Source organism: Triticum aestivum, chromosome 7D, assembly GCF_018294505.1.
Source record: "Triticum aestivum cultivar Chinese Spring chromosome 7D, IWGSC CS RefSeq v2.1, whole genome shotgun sequence".
Classification (NCBI taxonomy): domain Eukaryota; kingdom Viridiplantae; phylum Streptophyta; class Magnoliopsida; order Poales; family Poaceae; genus Triticum; species Triticum aestivum.
Genome location: NC_057814.1, coordinates 114,474,687 through 114,490,665, shown reverse-complemented (window position 1 = coordinate 114,490,665; position 15,979 = coordinate 114,474,687). Strand labels below are relative to the sequence as shown.

The 15,979-nt window shown below is 45.1% G+C and overlaps 3 protein-coding genes across 3 annotated transcripts; 2 read left to right on the top strand and 1 right to left on the bottom strand.

Moving 5' to 3' along the window:
• The first annotated feature begins 2,552 nt into the window (after positions 1–2,552).
• Positions 2,553–4,038, top strand: LOC123170934 (cell number regulator 9). The gene is made up of 5 exons (XM_044588640.1): positions 2,553–2,737; positions 2,903–2,999; positions 3,089–3,212; positions 3,307–3,588; positions 3,679–4,038. Exons 1-5 carry the CDS (start codon positions 2,553–2,555, stop codon positions 3,759–3,761), a joined length of 771 nt encoding a protein of 256 aa, XP_044444575.1. The 3' UTR covers positions 3,762–4,038.
• Positions 4,039–5,346: 1,308 nt separating this feature from the next.
• On the bottom strand, positions 5,347–8,180 carry LOC123166343 (protein GET1). The gene is made up of 7 exons (XM_044584129.1): positions 7,946–8,180; positions 7,659–7,738; positions 7,473–7,543; positions 7,202–7,272; positions 7,035–7,116; positions 5,940–5,989; positions 5,347–5,593 (listed from the first exon to the last, which is right to left on the bottom strand). Exons 1-7 carry the CDS (start codon positions 8,024–8,026, stop codon positions 5,510–5,512), a joined length of 519 nt encoding a protein of 172 aa, XP_044440064.1. The 5' UTR covers positions 8,027–8,180; the 3' UTR covers positions 5,347–5,509.
• A 35-nt stretch (positions 8,181–8,215) lies between these two features.
• LOC123166342 (uncharacterized) lies at positions 8,216–10,782 on the top strand. Its single transcript, XM_044584128.1, has 3 exons — positions 8,216–8,445; positions 10,053–10,174; positions 10,258–10,782. Exons 1-3 carry the CDS (start codon positions 8,301–8,303, stop codon positions 10,576–10,578), a joined length of 588 nt encoding a protein of 195 aa, XP_044440063.1. The 5' UTR covers positions 8,216–8,300; the 3' UTR covers positions 10,579–10,782.
• The last annotated feature ends 5,197 nt before the right edge of the window (positions 10,783–15,979 follow it).

Genomic DNA, 15,979 nt, shown 5'->3' with positions numbered 1-15,979 from the left:
GTGGCTCGATGCAGCAATTTAAGGTGGAGACGTGCCACTGATAACAGTCGCAGCGGCTCGGAGCTGCACCGGCCATCCGAGACTAAAGCGGGTTAGCACAGCGGTTTGGAGGCAGGGGCGACTCAGGTGACTCGGAACCGGCACAAAATCGCGACAACGACTTGGAGTCGAGGCCCGAAGTGGAAGCTGTTTGAGAACAGAACAAGGTCGGCCTGGCGGCAAAGTAGACGAGTCCGCGACGACGAGGCCGCGCCAGCATGGACTGCTCAGGGGTGCAGGCGGTTTAGACGACTCCAACGAGTGCATGACGCGGGACGACCCGGCGGGCGACCGGGCGGCTCACGATGCTTGGCAACTCTCCGTCGGCGCCTCACAGCACAGGGCAGCGGTTCGTAGCACAGAGGCCGATAAAGGCCGTGGTAGAAGCGGAACAGAGGAAAACGAAGCCGGATCGGACAGGCATCATTGACTCCTCTGGGTCATGTTTGACTTTTTGGCGAAAACAACTTGAGCCACCGGCGGAATAAATCTATCCAAGCACTTGAACCGGTTGGACGTTTGATGCGCCTGATCAAAATTCTCTCGGTCTCGGCGACTTTTCAATAAACGGTGGCGGAACAGCTCGCAACCCTAACTTTTTTGAACCTTAAATCTCACAAATCTTCAAATCTGGACTGATGAACTTGACACTGATGCAAATCCTTTCAAACCAGCTCTTCTTTATCCGAAGAACTATGAGCCCCTCGAACCCTAAAAAAGATCCCTTCAAGAACTCAACACCACCGTGCGCTCGCCCCACGGTGGGCACCAACTGTCGTGGATTTGTCACGGCAGATGTCCTAATGTGAGGACTTAGTCGTGAGGCCAACGCATCTATGCGGTAGCTTGAGAGGGGTTGATCGGAATCGAGAGACGCAACACAAGACAAGGATTTAGACAGCTTCGGGCCCCGGGAAACATCATCCGGTAACAACCCTACATGCTGTTTGAGGTTAGGTCTCATTATGATCACGGGAGAGTCGCCGGGAACCGGCTCTCGGTGTCTAGCCCTAGAGATTGTTTCTTGTCCCTTTTGGGGTGCCCCGCCCCTCCTTATATAAGCTGAAGGGGCGGGTTACATGTAGAGTCCAACTCGGACTTAAGATTTAACCTTACTTTGACGTCTCACCATGGGCTTCTTAACGTCTTGGGCTTCTTACAATCTGGCTTACCACCTGACTTACCGTCTGGCTTAACATGTGTCGGGTTACATGATTGTGTCTGCCGGGTTACATGACTGTGTCTGCCGGGTTACATGACTGTGTCTGCCGGGTTACATGACCATGTCTGCCGGGTTACAATGCTCAACGGTTCCCGCGAGCTTAACCTACTTAACTATTCCTGCCGGCTTATAGTCTGCCGGGTCATCAATGAAACACCCAATCCCAGCCGGGTTATATCTCCAGCCGGGTCATACTGCGGGGTATATCCCCGACAACCACCTTGCTGCACTTTATTTACTCTTATTACTTGTTACCCGTTACAAATTACCTTATCACAAAACTATCTGTTACCGGTAATTTCAGTGCTTGCAGAGAATACCTTATTGAAAATCGCTTGTCATTTCCTTCTGCTCCTCGTTTGGTTCGACACTCTTACTTATCGAAAGGACTACGATAGATCCTCTACACTTGTGGGTCATCAGTCAATTCATTGGTTCACTCAATGTTGCAACTTCATGATCACATTATTTTATAGCCCGGACACGCTGTCATGATGCACCAAAGGATGGAGGGCAAGCGCTACATACTGACTCATTGTTGGATGGAGCTCGAGGGAGAATCCATCTTGATAAACAACATGTGTCGATGAAGAAGTTCAAACTCGAGGTGAGAAAGCTTGCTATGAAGGCCGCTTTCGAGGAGTATGGTTGAATTTGGGATTTAAACTTGTTGAACATCGATGCTTTTATGTGGTGGTGGATTTAAATTTATTGAACATCCGACACTTATATTTAGATTTAAATGTATAGTTGAATTGCTATCAATCATGATTCAAAGTAAGACTGCATGGCAGAAATTTGATTTTCTTATTGAAAATGGGCGGACTATTGATTATTCTTTTTTTTTTCTTATGAAAAATGGGCGGATATTTGCTGGATCGGGTTGGATGGCCACCCCCTACCCTCTGTCCGTGGACATCCAGCATGTCCGGTTTCATGCACCACGTTGAAGATGCCCTAACTTTGCGTTCATCATAACAGCTACACCCCCACTCTGCACAATTTGCTTTATCCAATCTTGTCTAGCTGGTAATCATTTCATATTTCATTCTTACGTTGAAACCTTATTTTGTGTTTTATTTGAAAATAAATAATACAACAAAATACACAACAGAGTCAAGTCCCTATTCTGTCCAGATGTCTGAGCAGTGAAAGCACAAAGCACTTTGTCGTTTAATAGGCCAAGTCCCGAGGGGCCTGGACATGTGCGAAGTGGCCGGCACGAAAGATGCATCGGTGGCATGCATGCGAGCAACGAGACGTGCGCCTCAGGTGAATGACACCCACCCACATGGCGTGCCCCGTGAGTGGCGTGACGTGCACCGGCCGGCCCCGCGCGCGTAGACCTCAGGTCAACGCGTGCCGCTCCCGGTCTTTACTTAAGAATGAGATGCGTAGTGCTGATCGACCAATATATGTGCTTCTAGTTCCTTTGGCGGCCGTTGAGGAGAGGCGCCGGCTGGCTGGCTCCTTGAGGTATTGTGGCTCGTGGCTTATTCGTGCAAGCATTGGGTTCTCTGGCTCGGCCGCCGGCCGGCATTAGGAGTGTAGTCCGGGTTCAATCATGCCAAATTAAGCTACTCCATTTATATTGGAACTAACAGTGTCACTTACGAGTAGGTTATTCTTGCATGCATGCAGTTGGAGCAAATCTGAATCGGCCGGATTACGACTCCCTCCATCGACGACCAAGAAGATGAGTTTCGGAGTCGATGCTTCGCAGGACCTGCAACTGCCTGTGAGTAACACCTAGCCGCGCACATTGTTTGGTTATAAGAGAGTGAGCAGCTTATATGTACGTACGTACGTACGTGCTGGTACGTTCAGGCTAGGGTGCAAGGCGACGGCCACGACACCGGAGTGGTCATCAGGCAGAGCGTGGAGGCCGTGCCTGTCCGGCAGGGGTGGCAGACCGGCCTGTTCGACTGCGAAGACGACGGCTGCGACGCATGTACGTATACTACGTAGTGAAACTAATACTACTCAGTATGCAATGCTCGAATGCGCTTACATAGCGTACGCGGTACGCACGCGCATGCATGCAGTTTGCTGCAGCGTGTGGTTCCCCTGCGCGGCGTTCGCCTGCGTCGCCGACATCGTGGACCAGGGCTCGGACGGCCGGTGCGTGCACTTCACCTGCTACCTCGGCGCGGCCTACTTCGGGCTGTGGTGGGTGTACACGGGGTGGTACCGGCGCAAGCTGCGGGAGCAGTACGGCCTGCCGGAGACGCCGCTGCCGGACTGCCTCACCCACCTGCTCTGCCACTGGTGCGCCCTCGCTCAGGAGTACCGGGAGCTCGCCAGACGGGGATTCAACGTCGACCAGGGTACACACTACGCGCGCGCGTGCACCATGCTAACTTACATTAGTAGCATTGCAGTGAATCTATAACTGTTTAGCTTTTGCGTGCGTGCAGGCTGGGAGGGTCGGCCGCGGCCGGCGACTGCACCGGCGGCGACCACCGTGCCCCGGGTGCAGGTGCCGATGACCAGGCTATGAGCGACCGATCAAGCGCAACGTGGGACCGTCGAACGAACCAGCTCGGTCATGCTTAGTGAAGTAGCCCACTACCTTAAATCCTTAATAACCCAGCGTGGCCGTGCGCGTGTGTGCATGCATGGCCATAGCTTTTGGTTTGCTCTGGCCGGCATCTTTGCTACTGCCATGTACTGTGTGGTGTGGCGATTGTACTTGGCCTGCAGGGCTGTAATGCCATTGTCACTTAATTATGTGCGGTTATTAGTGTACTCGTAATGAGAATGCAGTTTCCCTGTTCCGTCCGTGTCGTGAGATGAACCCTCCCATGGGCTATTTTATTTTTTGCCAGCTCTCCGGACCTGGGCACAGTGCACCATCAGATGGGCTTTCTTCGTTGGGCCAAAACGGGTGGCAAGTAATGAAACCAAAAAATATAGGTGAAATTAATTGAAGCGGGACCAAACAAAATAGGATCAAACCAAAAATATCACCTCCCTTTAATAGTAGGTATAGATAGATATAGGTATAGATATAGATTATGGGACAGGAAGCCGGCCCTGCAATTCTAACCAGACTGGTAAGCCCAACTAAAACGGAAAGCCCGGCATGTATTCCGGACCAATCCATCCATTTCGAATTACTCACGGATTAGGTTTCACTGAGACAAGTCTTTGAAAAACAATTGCACTACCAATTTGTAGCTTTCGTGATACAAAATCAGTGTCACAAATAAGTACTATGAATACAAATCTCACGACATCAATTTTATGTCACATAACATCTTTACTCTTATAAAAAACTGAGTTGATGATGATGGTGTGCCTGCCATCTTGTAATATAGACCGTTGGATCTATATCTCACGAATAGAAAGCAAACTATGACAATTTTACAAAAGATACCCACACCTCTCTCCACATTTACAGATAAGGCCTTGCCTCGTTCAACCTTATCTCCCACAACCTCATTGCTGAGCAATTAAAAAAGAAAGTCTCTGGAACAATCTGGCATGATGGCCACTGCCGGTGCCGTTCATCCCCATGCCTACGCCCAGTCCGACCACCAGTCACCACCACGCCTCACTCCTCACCTTATCTCTCATCTTTCTCGAGGTATCATTTTTTCGATGAAATTCTCGAGATATCATTTTTCCGATAAAATTCTCGAGATGTCATTAGTTTTTACACATGGGATTACTCCTGCATGAGTCAATCACAACAGGTGTTTTGTAAAAAAAATGCATCTTGATATTCCGTGCAATGCACGTGCATCTTGCTAGTACAATATTATTATAGAGTTATTGATGGTCAAAGGCTTGTCCTAGCGAAACCTATCAAAATAGTCCGAATTCTTTTAACAACAAACATGTTGAATGTTCTACAGGCATGAACAATTTCGTGAAGAAAAAGCATTCCCAATGCTCCGGGCGAAAGAAAAACAAAAACGGTGCTCCAAAAAGACTAATTTTGAAAGCACATTCGTGCAATCAAATCGATAGAACATCATTGCAGGGCCAAAAATTTGAGGCTCACTGCAGTAATCTTGAGGGGGAAAAGGACCTGCTTGCACCATAAATATGACTGCATCCAGATATCAAACACCTCCATAGGTATCAGTAGGTCAGATAATTAAGCACAACATTTTTACAGAAAGTGAGAGGATCTGAAACAATGGTGCTGCAGATGTACCATCAGACAGAAAAGTCACAAGTACAAAACCGTGTGAGAGAAGATAAAAGCTCCAACAACATTTACTTCATCAGAAGGAGCTACTAGTGCAGAAATATGGGGGCGAGTTTTTGGGACAATAATTTGCTGACACGAGAGGTCAAAAATAGCCATGGTATAATTCCAACCTGCAACAGAAACACAAACACAAGGGGTATTAGAGAACATAGAACAGCGTAACTTTTGTGTTAATTCCTGTGAAAATATCCAGCAAATTAGCTAGGACATTTGGATAATCTTTTCCAAACATGTGCATTCAAGATATTTGGGAGCAAACGATTAAAGGAAGCATGAAATAGGACACCCGCACACTGTATTTGCCAATCCTGCAAGTTTATGTATGTGCACAGTAGGGTGCATCCCCAAAAGGAAATTCCCATTCATGTATTCCAGGAGAATATTTTTAGCATTGTGATAAAACCAAACTTGTCCTGTGCAAAGGAGAACCTTAAGCTAAACTTTGATTATGCTTACCACGACACGTCCTGTAGCAGCATCAACGCCTTTCCAGGAGAACATCCTTCCTGTAAATAATTCAAAATCAGTAAATTCTTAATGCCTTAATGATGTGTTTTTCCGTCAGATACATCTTCATGGTTGTACATGTATAGTGTGTCCATGAAATGAAGAAGAACAATGAACCAGTTTCGTTCCCAGAGAGTAAACAAGAACAAACATCCAACTCGAAAGTATGTTGCCTTTAGAGAAGTCGAAAGTATGTCAACATTCAATATCTTAAAGTCAAATATTACTGTATACCAAATACAAATGCAATTATACATATTAATGATCTGAAAACGGATAGAATGATATGGTAATTTGGCAGTTTGTCTAATTGTTTTCGGTGGAGCTGGAGGGGGTATCTGGTTGATGAATTACTTTATCGGAAATCACTACACCACTACTTTGGGTAAAACTTTGTTTTTGCCACTCTAGCTTTTGCCCACTTTGCTTATGACATCGACAGTCTATCTCTGTTCACACCTCTGGCTATTACTTTTTCAAATACAGAGATGGCGGTACTTGAATATGACAAACTCTAACACTTGTGTTTATATGAGCTCTCAGAAAAAAAAACAGGACTAGCCTTGATGGCATTTTTGTAAGAAAAAAGGCGAGCACCAACCCAGCGGAAGCTGAGCCTCAAATGCAGGTCGGCGGGCTGTGAGTACTTCAGCCTGCTCTAGCTAGCCAACTGGTCAACACCCAGTTCTCTGAAAAAACTGTTCTAAAAAAATTCTCTGAAAATACTTTGACCAACCGAGACTAGCCCTCTGTGGCATTTTTGTAAGAAGAAGAAAGGCGAGCACAGAGGCTGAGTCTCGAACGTAGGTTGGCGGACTGCGAGCAGTTTAGCCTGCTCCTGCTCTTGCCTAGCCAACTGGTCGACACCCAGTTCTAGTTTATATGAGCTCACAATGTTTCAAAATGTCGAATGTACACATTCTAAAATGATATAGTAATATATCATGATGAGCAGGCCTGGCAATTTAAAGCACAATGAGCAGACATTAGGCAGTCAATGAGACTTTGGACAAGCTAACAAAGTGATAAGTGGCATTAACATACCGAAGGGCTGTAGAAGATGGTTGGGGACGGTAGCTACAGGTGCACTCCAAAACGACAGAACGAGCAAACCATAGACTAGGACCTACCACCAGATCAATTTCATGAGACACTCCTGAGGCTATAAATGTCAAATACAACAGAGAACAAAAACTACAATCATGAAGCACCTTGGTAGCCTTCAGAACTTTGCCATATTTCTCATGTAGAGACTGCTTCCCCTTAATGTCCGACTGTTGCACTGCAAAACAGAAAGAAGCTTATTTGTGTGCTGCATACTGATGGATGAGATTTGCTTTGATATCAATACCGGTGGGGGTTTTCGTCCCAAAGAAATATAATTTTGGTAGTCAGCTAACATGAGAAGAAAGATCACAACCACACCCAAATGTTAAGGGAACTAAATGTTTCAATGTAGGCAGCCAAGAATTCAACTCTTACATTTGGCTAGTTCCTTCTCTTTAGCAGCAGCCAGTCTCTTGAGCTTTGCGGCCTGCGCAAACGTCGAGGGCCTGCAACATGAACAGAATCGATGACATTGCAAAACATAAAGTTCTGAAGAACAACTCTACCAAAATCACCAAATCAGAAGAGAGAAGAGAGGGAGGCAGTAAAGAAATCGCCTACGTTGACAGTGCACTGGACTCCTTGAGAAGCTGCGTGATTGCCACCCGTAGTTTGACCTGCTCATCGCTCACTGATCCCCTCTGCAACACACGAACCGGTCAGGACAAGATTACCTGAACATAGCAGTCGAAATCGCGCAATGCAGCAGATCCAGTAATCCCCCTCAATTCACCGCGAAAATCGATTCTATTCTTCCACGGAGACCGAATTCTCCGGGGGGAATCGGCGCCAAATTCATCGGGGGGAAAGAAGAAGAGAGAGAGAGGAAGAGCTTCCGTGGCGCTGACCTTCTTGGCGAGATCGAGCATGCTTTCGAGCACGTGCACCGCGCAGACGAGGAGGAAGACGAAGATGGCCGCCAGGGCCATGGTAGCCGGTGGCGAGCGGGGCGGCGCCGCCGCGCGTGGGGGTCAGGGCGGTGGTGGTGATGGGTTCGTGGGTGGGCCTCCGTTGTGCGCGTGCGTGCGTGCGCCCGACCGAGCCAGGTAAGGTGCCTTGTGCTCGGCGTGGAGCGATCCGAGCCGTTAGTTGCTGGGCCATCTATCGCGCTCGACGGCCCGGATTGTTTCAGGAGACCGGATAGGAGCCGGAAGCCGCAGGAAGGGAAAGGCACCACCAGACCGGAGAGGCAAAGCGGAATCCATGGCGCTGTCGAGCTCGGAGAAGAAGACGGCGGCGGAGGTGGTCGCGGCGCTGGAGCTGCACCGCCACCCCCACGGCGGCTTCTACCTGGAGACCTTCCGCGACCCCTCCCTCGCGCTCCCCAAGTCCGCGCTCCCGCCCCAATGTAAGCTTCTCCATGGATTACTCACTGCAGCTTTAGGCATTCATCTTGATCTCGCGGTGGGCTTGTGTGCTCTTCGATTAGAACACTCGGAGGATTGTAGAAGCGCTAGTTGCAGTGGCTCTTCAGTTTTTGTTAGTTGCTGCCATCCATTTTGTGAGCTGGGGTTCGGTTAGGTGATGGCAATTAGTTGGATTTAGATCGGGAAACAGCCCCATTGTTTGTGAGTGTTGCATTATTGCTTCGTTGCAAGCATTTTGTATGTATATAGAAGTTGTTGCTGATTCTCAAATCTGATCCGTCCGAGATATTTGATTCAGAGAAATATTTTATGCCATCATTTCCTGAGTTATGCACATTGATGTTCTCAAGCAATGAGCAATGCGTGGACTTATATATTTGTGTTTGTAACTCCATGGATTCTGATCTCTTCTTGCACATCAAAAGAATTCAAGGTAAGAATAAAGTACAAATAAGAAACTATATTTGTGAATGTCAAGACAACTAATTTTGCGTGTTTGATTTATGTTAGTCGAGCATGCTTTGTACCTGCACTATAGCTAGTGTTAGAAGCCGTAGTGGTTGTTTTTAGTGGAGAAAGTGAAGTAGTTAGCACTAAGGGACTCGGGGTTATAAAAACTGTTTGGGATGTGCAAAACCCTCGTATTTCTAAACCCTGACTTCTTGCTAGAAAAAAATACAAGCAGGCTTGCTATTTATATTAGGTGATTCTGTCCATGTTTTAGTATAATTGTGGAAATAACATAAACATGGCCCAGACTTGGGATATGTCATTTGCGGCTTACCGTTTATGAGATTTCCTAACCGCTCGAAAGGTTTGTAAATGAAAGCCTTCTCTAGGATCTCCAACATATATTTTAGTCCATCAGATTTTCTTGCTGAAAAAATCCGTCAGTCATTGCTAGTTTTCTGAATCTTGCATGCGGATCTGCTTATTTATGAGCATTAATCAATAAATTATGTTGAGAGGTTCCTTTATCTTTTACTGTTCTGCCTTTTTGCCAGCCAACTAAATTATGCATGTCACAACCAAGCCAAACTGTTGGTTGTCTGAAACATATACCATCCGAAACATGTGACTTGGTGACATCATCCTAGCACATTAAATTGTTCTTTTATGGTCTTCTATTGTTATACAACTCAGCTTGCCAAATTTGTGCTATAATTCTGCCGTAACTTGTCAGTTTGGGGCTATGACAACGCAGATCAACATTCAAAGGATTTTGCATCACTATGAGCCCTCTTGTCAGAATAACGAGACAATCTGTTAGCTCACCTGAACCATCACTACCTTAACTTTCAGATGTTACAACAAACAAACTGAATAACTGAGACACTCGCACCTATGGTAGTAAGCCTTATCTTCTGCATATCCTTAAATACTTTTTTCAAGCGCCATGCACTCAAAACTTTCATAATTGGCTAATATAAGTGCAATGTCTAGTCGTTTCTAATATGTGTTACTTTCTAAAGTTGGTAACAAAGGAAAGTCATACGTTGATCACTTGATTTGCTGAGGTTTCTGAAGAATAGCTTCTGTTAAGCAATAGGTCTTTCCTAATTTGTTACTTCATGTTTAATTCTTCTAGATAAGGTGGACCGTGCTGTGAGTAGTGCAATCTATTTCCTGCTGCCTGCTGGGGAGATCGCTCGGCTGCACCGCATCCCTTGCGCTGAGGCATGGCACTACTACATGGGGGAGCCCCTCACGGTCTGCAAACTTAGCGCAAAACAAAATTGTTGATCATTTTCTAAGCATGCTGCCCATCTTATCCAATATATTACCCATTTCAGGTATTTGAGGTGCACGATGATGGGCAAGTCAAGATGACAGTAGTGGGTCCCGATCTACGGAAAGGGCAGAGACCGCAGTACACGGTCCCTCCGAATGTGTGGTTTGGTGCCTTCCTGACCCACGACATCGAGTCCTTCACTGATGACGGCAGTGTTTTTGTCGAGACACCTGGACGGGACCCTGACCTGCACTATTCTTTCGTTGGAGTGACCTGTGCCCCGGCATACCAATTCGAGGATGATGAAATGGCCACACGCGACGGCATGAAAGCTTTGGCTCCTAATGCGGAAGCTTTCATCAATTACCTTGTTCCAGCTTAGTGCATTGCTGCTGCAAGTAGGTTGTTGTTTGTGGTGAACATCTTCCATCTGCTAGTTATTGAAAACTAATGTGTATGATATGGTGTTCAATTATTTGATTTTAGAGAGTAGTTCAATATGGAAGTTGATACTCATCTAATCAAGTATGGAAGTTCAGTAAGGTTTGCTCTTGTTTTCATGAATAAATACCATCCACTGGTGATATGTGTTTCTGTTTATGCCTGGTGGGTGTTGTTCTTAACAACAATGAGAAGTGCATGAACTAGTGACGCTCATAACAACAGACATAAGGATAAACTACCAAAATTTGAATGGAATCATTCACGTGACTCCCAATTTAGCGTTCATTTGATCGCTGCATGATAAGTCGTTAAGCGATGCTAGTTCTACTTAGCCTGTGTTTTCTCTTTGGTGATGGAATGTTAGTTGTTGGGCTTTATTTTTCATGAACTTTGTAATAATACATTGTTTTTTTTTGTCTAGGTGGATCGTCTAGATGTATAGGTTGAAAAGGCTAAGAGAATTTGTTTAAAAGATCGATAAAGCTCTTATAGTGGCTTATAACCTACCAAAGGAACAAGCTCATAACCAAAGGATTCATGGCTATTGACCTACCAGAGGACCAATAATTTCATACCACTGTCTACCACATAACTCTTTTATAAGGAGCAAGTCTTCCCTAAGGAATAACTCGTTCCTCAGTTTACTTCTGCTTTAGAATTCAATTTTGTGCAATATTTGTCGTGCCTCTGTGCTAAAGGCGTTTGAATTTGATAGACATGGGCATAGAAGGCACCAAGAATTATTGATGAATAACTCGAATTGCAACATCCACTCAGTCGTGCTTAGCTCCGAGCCTCATCCTACGGGCCTGTCGGCGCAGCCATTGTTTACGTACCAGCACTCGGATCCGGGCCTGTCGGCGCAGCCATTGTTTACGTACCAGCACTCGGATCCTCAGTGCTATATCTTTGTGTATGCCATTAGACCAACATGCTGCAGTTGGGCTACGCACCACATTATCATGCCATCTTTAATGTACCAGCACTCGCGTTGCTTCTAGTTCAGTAAGTATGGAGAGAAGAGGCATGAGAGAGGGGGGCCTGCCATACAAAATGCAACATGGCTTGATGGATTTAATCATTCAGCCTTACAGCAGGGCAACACATTTGCGATCAGTCTGTTTTAAAGTAGAGCTTCCAGATTTGTTTGCTTTTTAGCCCGACTTGTCGGAATGGCACCAATCACTAACTCAGGCAAAAGTTACAAGACTGGCCCCAAGGCCGTCTAATTTCATCAACAATTCTTGATCGCGTTCCACGATGTTATAACTAGTGAACCAAAAAATCAAAGCACCGATTAATGCGCTTTGTAGCTATTGCCTAGTATTGCCTCGTGTGCTCTGACACTCCTCCTCGAATACTTGCAGACTTGTGAGACGGCACACACGTTGCTAGCCGTAGGTGGCGCCCTGTCGATTTGTGACTGCTTGTGGTGATGCCTGCTAACCGTGGGTGCCCGCGCATGTGGAGCATTTAGGAATTCTCATCAATGGTAAGTCACAAATGACAGGTTTGTAAAATGAAAATCTTCTCTAGGATCTCCAACAAATATTTTTAATCCATTAGTTTTTTTCTTGTAAGTATCCATCAGTTAGTGCTTGTTTTTCTGAAGCTTGCCCTCGGATCTGCTGGTTTATGAGCATTAATCAATAAAATTATGTTGAGAGGTTTCTATATCTTTTATACTTCTGCTTTTTTGCTGGCGAAGTAAATTATGCATGTCATAACCAAATCAAAATGTTTGTTGTCTCCAACATATACTCCCTATGTTTCTTTTTACTTAGCATATAAGATTTGTTCGAAGTCAAACTTTGTAAAAGTTTGACCATGTTGTTAGAAAAAAAATCAACATTCACAATATGAAATCAATATCATTAGATGCATCATGGAATTAATTTTCATATTGTATAACTTTAATATTGTAGGTGTTGATACTTTTTAATATAAATTTGGTCAAACTTTATGAAGTTTGACTTTGGAGAATTCTTATACGTGGAGTAAAAAGAAACGGAGGGAGTACCATCAAAATCTGTGACTTGGTGACATCAGCCTAAAACATTAAATTGTTTATGGTCTTGTGTTGTCATACAACTCTGCTTAGCCAATTTTGTGGTATAATTTTGCTTTAACTTGTGAGTTTGGGGCTATGACAAGACACATAAACATTCAAAGGATTTGTCATCCTTGTGCTTATGAGCCCCACTGTCAGAACAAAGAGACATTGAATTATCTCTCAGATCACATGAGCCATCACTACCTTAGCATTCAGATGTTACAACAAACAGACCATGAAACAGATTGAATAGCATAGACACTCAAACCTATGGTAGTAAGCCTTATCTTGAACATATCCATAAATACTTTTCAAGCACCATGCATGCAAAACTTTCATAATTGGCTACTAGAATGCAGTGTCTTCATTTCTGATGTGTGTTAGTTTCTTAAGTTGGCACCAGGAAACCTATGTGTTGATCACTTGGTTGCTGAGGTTTCTGAAGAAGCTACTGTGTTAAGCAATAGTACTTTCCTAGTTCGTTACTTTGTGTCTAATTGTTGTAGATAAGGTGGACCGTGTTGTGAGTAGGGCAATCTATTTCTGGCTGCCTGCTGGGGAGATCGCTCGGCTGCACCGCATCCGCGCTGAGACATGGCACTACTACATGGGGGAACCTCTCACGGTCTGCATACTTACCAGAAAACAAAATCTCTGATCATTCTCTAAGCATACTGCCCATCTACCCAATAATACTCATTTCAGGTATTTGAGGTGCATGATGATGGGCAAGTCAAGATGATAGTAGTTGGTCCCGATCTACGAAAAGGGCAGAGACCGCAGTACATGGTCTCTCCGTATGTGTGGTTTGGCGCCTTCCTGACCCACGACATTGAGTCCACTGCTGACGGCAATGTTTTTGTCAAGACACCCGGACAGGTCCCTGACACGCGCTATTCTTTCTTTGGAGTGCCCTGTGCTCCGTCCTACCAGTTCGAGGATGATGAAATGGCTAGACGAGACAACATGAAAACTTTGGCTCGTAACGCGGAAGCTTTCATTAATTACCTTGTTAGCTTAGTGCATTGCTGCTGCAAGTAGCTTGTTGAACATCTTCTATCTGCTAGTTATTGAAAACTAGTGTGTATGATATGACGTCCAGTTATTTTACTTTAGAGAGTAGTTCAGTATGGAAGTTCAGTAAGGTTTGCTCTTGTTTTTCCCCAATATATACCATCCATTGGTGATATTTGTTTGAGTTTATGTCCAGTGGATGGTGCTCTTAACAACAAAGAGGCATGAACTAGTGATCCTCATAAGAAGAAACATAAGGTAAACTACCAAAATTTGAATGGAATCATTCATGTGACTCCCAATTTAGCGTTCGGTTGATCACCGCATGAGAAGTTGTTAAGCGATGTTGGTTCTACTTATCCTGAGTTTTCTCTTTGATGATGGAATGTTAGTTGTTGGGCATTTTTCATGAACTTTCTAACAACGCATTATTTCTTTGGCTAGGTGCAACTCAAGAAGTTTAGGTTGAAAAGGCTAAACAATTTTGTTTAAAATATCGATAAAACTCTCATTGTAGTGGCTTAACCTACCAAAGGAACAAACTCATAACCAAAGGATTCTTACTATTGACCTACTGGAGGAGCAATGATTTCTTGCCACTGTCTACCACACAACTCTTTATAAGGCGCAAGGCTTCCCTAAGGAATAACTCGTTCCACAATTACGTCCATCTTAGAATCCCATTTCATGCCAAATTTGTTGTGGCTCTCTGTTCAAAGAGGATTTGAATTTGATAGACATAGGCGTAGAAGGCATCGGGAATTATCTTGTAACTATTGAGCCAGCTCTAAGGCATCGGGAATAATCCTGTAACTAGTGAGCCAGCAATTAGAGCACACATGAATGCCGTTCGTAGCTATTGCCTACTTCAGCCTCGTGTAATCCTCGAATACTTGCGTACTTGCGGTACGGCTGTTAGTGGCGTCACGTCAATTGGTGACAGCTTGTGGTGGTGCCTGCTAGCTAGCCAAGGTATCCGGGAGCGTCAGGAGCATAGTGTCGCCCAGATGGATAAACGGGCCCTCCATTGTGTTTCCATCATCCCATTCCCATGTCTGTGCTGTAAAGCTCGCCTCCAATCACTGCCGTTTTAGGCGCTCGGCTAGATCCTTTGATCTTGCATCGAGCTTCATGAACGGTAGAAACATGAACTAGTCCTGGGACTTTTCAGTGTTTGTTTGTAGTTGCAATCCATTTACTGAAGTGGGGTTCGATTAACTGGTGGTGATTAGTTCAATTTAGAGGAGGAAACAACACCAATGTTTGTTAGTGATGCATGATTGCTTTGGTTTAGGGGGGCACTTGCGAAGTGAGCAAATCGATTTCCTTCTTGTGAGGTCTGCGGTATTCTCGTGAAATCCACGAAAGATGTTTTCCTAGAATTATTGAGGTTAGACTATAGAAACAAAAATTAGACAGCCAGATGGCATACAGAGGTTTAGCGAAAATTGCGTATGTAGGACATGCCTACAAGCCAATCTCCCAATGTATTTTTTGAAACAAGAATCCCCCAATGTATTCAATTGGCATAATAAATACTCGACCGATAAAGCCCACTCGGGCCATCACACTCACACATCTCCATCTCCATCACCACATCGCCTCCGGTCTAGTAGCTCCCTTTGTTTTTTCTTTTATTAAGAAAGAAAAAATCTTTGCCTTTTTCATTAATTAAGCAAGAGGGGGAAAAAATGTTTCTATCCATTTGCATGACAAAGGAAGGGGATGTCTCTACACATCAGCCAAAATGGCTAGACAACATGAAAAGAACATCAACATGACACACTAGGACTTTCCATGTAGGATTGCTCTCCTGGCATCGGATAGCTCAAGTTCTTGGCGCCGGCAGTTGAGACTCGTCCACCACGCTTTCCGAGAGCTCGAAATGTACCAATCTTCAGGGTGTTGTACATCGTGAATGCCAAGCTAGGATAGTGTCATCTTCCAAACTCTGATAATGTGTCTACACTTGAGAGGAGGTGGGAAATGGACCCTGGTTCTCTTTTGCAGTTTAAGGGCCACAACTAGGCCACCCTCTACACTGAAGCCTCTCCACCATCCAAAGCCGACCCCGAAGGGCGAGCCAGGCAAAGTGCTTGCATTTTTTAGGGGCTCATATCTTCCACACGACGGGTCGCATAGCAGAGTCAATGAGGTCCACAAATTGCATGTTGTAGGCCGTGGTGGCAGAATAGGATCCGTCTGAGGTGAATTTCCACCGAATAGAATATGTAGTACCCTGCTGCAGGTGGATGGAGCATGTCCGAACATG